This window comes from Gavialis gangeticus, unplaced genomic scaffold, assembly GCF_001723915.1.
Source record: "Gavialis gangeticus isolate Ggan-Ray unplaced genomic scaffold, GavGan_comp1, whole genome shotgun sequence".
NCBI classification, from domain to species: Eukaryota; Metazoa; Chordata; order Crocodylia; family Gavialidae; genus Gavialis; species Gavialis gangeticus.
In genome coordinates this window covers 35,141,269-35,147,133 of record NW_017729034.1, presented here as the reverse complement: position 1 = coordinate 35,147,133, position 5,865 = coordinate 35,141,269, and the positions used below count along the sequence as shown (strand labels likewise).

At 42.0% G+C, this 5,865-nt stretch overlaps 1 protein-coding gene across 1 annotated transcript in view; it reads left to right on the top strand.

Moving 5' to 3' along the window:
• Window positions 1-5,865, top strand: part of FEZ2 (fasciculation and elongation protein zeta 2) — an 82,660-nt gene that overhangs the window by 25,386 nt on the left and 51,409 nt on the right. The window contains exon 5 of the mRNA XM_019527133.1: window positions 4,991-5,259. Within this exon, the coding sequence (XP_019382678.1) occupies window positions 4,991-5,259 (269 nt within the window). The remainder of the gene's footprint in view (window positions 1-4,990; window positions 5,260-5,865) is intronic.

Below are 5,865 nucleotides of genomic sequence, written 5' to 3'. Positions count from 1 at the left end.
ACCAACTTTTCCCTGCTCCCCTCCTCTCCCCCTTACCTTCTGGAGACAGAGACGGGGACTTTTTCTCTCCCCCACCCTCCCCCCAGCTTCAGGAGATGGGCAGTCTGCCTTTTTTTCTTCTTTGCTCCTTTCACCCTCCCCCTACCCTTTGAGGAGACAACTTTTTTTAATATAGCTGGTTCCTTACGCTTTTTCATGGGGAACAGGCTATTTCATGGGAGACGGAAATTGTGTAATTGGCAATGAAATCATGCATTTGGTAGTTTCTTGTTTATGTGTAATAACTATACCTGGCCATAGACTCATGAGTGCCCCCAGCTGCCTTCTGCCTATTATAAGGGATGGGGGGAATTATTTCTTCCCTCCTGAGCTAGGAATAGATGTGTGAAAACATTCAGATGTCCTCCAAAGATTACTCAGTTTTTAGATGCAGGAGGCCAGTAGCTTCCAGCATTAGAAATACCAAGCACATATCAGGAATGCTGTTACATTACCCTTCTCTGGTCTTGATTGGCCCAGGATCTCCTTTACTCAACAAATCTCATCTTGCCTTTCAGAACTAAATAGTTATAGTGTGTCTGTTTTGGATAACTGTTGTCCTAATACTGCAGTACTTGATTCCTACAAGAAGACTAGGGCTAGGGACAGAAGTTACACACAAACTGGTTTAAGTGATCAAAAACTGGTTTAAATCTATAACAGAACAGAAGCGCAGTGCACATAAACCAGTTTCAAAACAGCTGAAACTGGCTTAAGATAAACCTGGTTGAATGTAGTATCAGATTTAACTGATTTAGGTCAAACTGGTTTATGAAACTTCTTATCCAGACCACTTCCTTGTTCAAGTTTAAATTAGAGCCCTGGGCTGGGCTGTGTTGTCTGCTCCAGAGAGCAGGGTTGGCCCTGCCCCTCTGCTCTCTAGCTGGAGCCGTGAGGGCTGCCTGATAAGGAGGTAGGGGTGAAACCTGGCTGGGGACGGCAGCTGGGTCTGCGTGGGGGGTGGGGAGGGGTAGATCCTGCCAAACTATTCCCTTTGAAGCTGGGGCAGGGAGAGGGTAACAGCCTGAGAGGGACTGCTGGCAGATAGGGGGCTGGCAGGAGACCAGCAGTCTCCATCCCATTCTACCTCTGGCAGAGACTGAGTCAGGCAAGTAGTTGATCAAGGGAGAGGGTTTAATTCTCCTCAGCTTTCCCAGGCCATGGGGGAGGGGGAAGAGGCTGGGGAACCAGGGCTGGAGGTTGCCTGCCACCTGTGAGCACAGGGCCCAGCCCTGCAGGACCAAACTGAGAGGTGGGGAAGTGTTGGCAAAGATCTGGCACAATCATCACATGTATGTACTGGAAGCAGAGCTAAGAGAACAGGAGAGGGTCCCAGACTGCTTGGGCTGGTGTGAACAAAGAAAGCAGAGAGCTACATTTACATTATAAAGCAGAACCTGTAAAAGGTGTGAGACTGGAGTACCTAAGAAGATATGCAAGACACTGAATGCATGAGAAACCTGCCAAAGGTGATATAGGTGACAAACATACTAATGTCAAGGCACTCGAGGGAGAAGTGTACCTACAAAAGCCCAAATAGAAATGGGGCCTGTGGGATCTCCCCTCGAACACCTAAGACCACATACTGATTCCCCAAGAAGGACTTCCTGAATACCTGGCTCTAAGGAGACATTCTGCCCTCGGGATTGCATAAGACGTACACAAGGCTCTCTCTTGTCTTTTTGGTTTATTACATTCCTTTTTAAGTTAGACTAAGTTATGTGTGCTCTCGCTGTGTTTTATTGGGCTGTATTTTAATGAGTGAAGATTTTTGGTTCTTTGTTATGTGCTTGAGGTTGCAAATTGCTTTGTTCAGTACATGCTCACTTCAGAGAGAGGACTATTCTTGTTCAAGCTTTAATGAATTCAGTGCGACTGCCTTTTTCCCACACCCTCCTCGGTTTGGCAGGGGCTACCCTCCCACAAGCAGCAGCGGGGCAGAAGCCTGGCAGGCACTGCGCCCCACCTAGGCAGACCCAGCCAGGGAGGGGATGTAAACCCTCCATCCTCCAGGTGCTAGCCCAGGGCTGGGGCCTGGCCATGCCCCCTCTGCTTGAGCAGGGAGTGGGGAAAAGTCTTGGAGCTTCAGTCCCTCTCCTTTGGCAGTGGCTGACAGGCTGGGAGGCGTGCTCTGGCACCCCTCCCTGGCTTCTGGCCTGAGCCACTGTAGGCTGCATTTCCTGAATCAATAGCGAACGTCTGTTCACTTGTTTCTCAGTTTAATTTCTACAGCTTAGACTAACCTGCAAAGACTGAATTGATTCAGCCTCAGACTTTTTGACTGTCTGTACTTAGCCTAGAAGGGAACTTAGAAAATGGTGAAACAGAAATAGAAGTTAAGCAACAGGGAAAAAAACTAATATATATATTTGTATCAGAATTATAGTACATACAGTATAATGAGTTTTGTGAATTACAAAAACCTGTTTTACTGCATATATTGGGCATAGCACTAAAACAGTGTGTCGCAGAACTTTATTATCTCCTTGTTGCCATTTATGTCATCCATAGGATTTGACCAAGGCAGCATTGATTTTTTACTTCAACAATTGGATATACTGAAGCAACAATTTTTCAGGCACTAAAAGACCACATCATAAACAAGAAGCTGTGCTGCAAGGGGCTGCAGGCGACATGCCAAATATTTAGAATGATTAAAATATTCCAAACAGCTTTAAATGGGAAATTTAAATAGGTTTAAAGCTTTGAATAGCTTTAGGCTACCTATGTTGCTGCAAGCTTTCCAAACTAGTTTTACGCTTAATCTACTCTGAGGACTTGAATGTTACCCTCTGGTTCCTTGCCAGTGTGGAAAATATACCTACTCTGTTGCTGATGCTTCCCTGTTAGCAAAGGAATAAAGAAATTCTAGTTCCAATAAAATTGTCTACTTAGGTGACTTAAGAAATGAAGTCACATTTTCACTCTACTTTCTTCTACTTGTGGGAGTTATTACATTCTCCTTATAAGCCTAATTGCATTTTTCAGTATCTATCCATAGTTCTTAATACTCTGTCTACTTTAAAATAACTTTATAACAGAATCTACAGTATTAACTGGCCCTCGTTTTATACAGTGATACCCATTTCATTAAGGACATGGCTGCTAACAGATGTGGGGAAAAAACAAAACAGTGCTTTCCAGAAGAGGAAGGGCATTAGTTCAACCCAGCTCCCCAGTGTCTGTATAGACCATGTGCTTCAGCAAGGCTTTTTGGCACTTTTATCTAATAGCTAATTCAGTCTAGATGGGTAGGCTAAAAGGCTAGTTAAAGAGAAGAGTTAAAAGATGTGCATGTGGGCTGTTTACAGAAGTGAAAAAAACAAACAAACAACACTTTACTTCTTAAGTTTGGTGTGCCCCTGTGTGAGCACAGCATATGCCAGGAAGAGGCATTGCATTAGTGTAACCTGGCTCTTCCAACATCTGTGTAGATCATGTACTTCAGTGGAGCTTTTTTGCACTTTTATCTAATAGTTGATTGAATCAGCTGTTAAATACAGCTATTATATAATTGAATTGAATCAGCTATTAGATAAAAACACCAAAAAGCCAAAATGAAGTGTATGAGTTGTACAGACCTTGGGCAAGCCGGGTCAAACTTAATGCATTGCCTCTTCTGGGCATGAGCTGCGCTCACACAGGGGTGCACCAAGCTTAAAGTAACCTCTCCTCTTTATTTCACTAGCCTTTTAGCCTACCCAGCCCCCAAATGCCAGTTTAAAAGATGGGCTTTGTGGTACATGTAGGTAGCTAAGAAAGCCCAATTCTATGAAGTTGAGGGATCTTAAGGTAAGTAAATTCAGGGGCTGAAAGCAGCCCATAAAAACATCCTTTCATTGCCATCCTTGCTTATAAAGTGTGCACAAGCTCTAGTTTGAACACTTCTGTTAATTCTTTTTTGCCACACTTACAATCTAGGCCACTCAGAATCTAATATCAAACTTCTTAGATAAAAGCTGTTATGTTGTGAATCACTTTCTCGTGTATGCTTTCTTTGGCTTCTTTTTTTTTGTCTCGGTTGAATGTGTCAGTTAGGTAATCTTTATTCAGTCCCTCATTTAAAAAAATACATGGTCATACATTCTGCCACAATAGACCAAACAGAAAAGCCAAATGTTGGTGTGTGTAGTAGTCTTATTTAATATGCCATATCCTGTTTTTTTACTAACTACTAAATGACCAGGGATTCACACTGGAGGGAATTGTAAAGGAAATTTGTACTCCCCTTTAGAGAAAGTCCTTCAAAGTAGATGGGTAATTGCCCAAAACTACTTTCTAAAACCTCCCTTCAGGAAGCAAACAGTTAAATGACACCATCTACTTTTGACATCTGCAAACCTAACAAAACCTTGTTCACTGGTAACAAACACTTTTCCCAGTCTTAAAATAATCTGCACAGACATGTTCTCAATACCAGTAATTAGGGAGAATTGTATCAACCAGGAGAACTTATATAATTTCTTCATCATAACAGGCCTGCAATCTGAGGACTCCAGAAATGACTAGGGTTGTTCTACCATAATCTTTTTAATGATTTTCCCCTTCTTCCCTTGCAAATCTTAGGCACAAGCTCATAGTTAACACAATTGTCAGTATCGAGAGCGCTGCTCTTGGGCAGAGGCCTTACTGTGCTTTTCTTAGAGACAGCTGTCTCCCTAGAATTTGCAGATTATTTTTTACTCTTTATAAATGTTGTGGCTATTTCTTCAGTTCTGTATTCCAAGAACCTAAAAAAATCATGGTGTACTTTGATATTCCGAATAACACAACATATTTTCTTTTCTGTAGTTTAAAAATGAAGGGTTTTTTGGATTTGAAAGTGTAACTACCTACAATGACTTACCAATTCTTTTATTAGTTATTTTCATATGCCTAAAGTTTGACGGATGACTTTTTAGGTATTATGCAAGACTACTTTTCATTTCCTATTTTAATTCTTTTTCAATAGGAGTAAAACGACTGTCTGTTGCTGAATTAAATGAACTGCTCGAAGAAATTGAGACTGCCATTAAGGATTATTCTGAGGAGCTCGTACAGCAGTTGGCTCTACGAGATGAGCTGGAGTTTGAGAAAGAAGTGAAAAATAGTTTTATTTCTGTTCTCATTGAAGTACAAAACAAACAGAGAGAGCACAAGGAATCGGTGAAGAAGAAAAAGAAGCTGAAAAATGGTAGCCCTCAAAATGGCAAACAAGAAAAAGGTCATATGCCTGGAACAGTAAGAATATCTTTGTATCTACTTGCAAAGTGATGCATGCAAAACTGCACTTCTTTATGTGCTTAATGTCATACATTCATCCAGTGAGGAAGTAATAGCTCTACCACTTATATCAAGTGCATGGTGCAAATTTTCCCCATATTTCAAACATAGGGAAGGCCAGGGTCTTCCTGTCATGACACATTTCCTTTTGTAATTCCTGCCTGCCAAATATTAACTTTTCCTAGCCTCTGAACAGAAACTTTTGTTTTTCACACTCAGAGTTAGAATCAAGTATGCACTTCTCAGAAGTGGTCATTGCTCATACCTCTTTTTCTGCTTCATTTTACTAAAGCCAAGGGTCTGTAAATTTTGATTGTACATACTGCATCATTGTTAGCCATGCAGGAAAGGAAGTACAATATGCCCAGCCTCTGGCACGGATCTTTGAGAACTCCTGGTGCTCTGGTGAAGTGCCTGAAGATTGGAAGAAGGCCAGTGTGGTGCCTATCTTCAAGAAAGGGAGGAAAGTGCATCCGGCAAACTATAGGCCCATCAGCCTGACCTCTATCCCAGGGAAGGTCTTAGAAAAGTTTATTAAAGAGGCCATTCTTAATGGACTGGCCG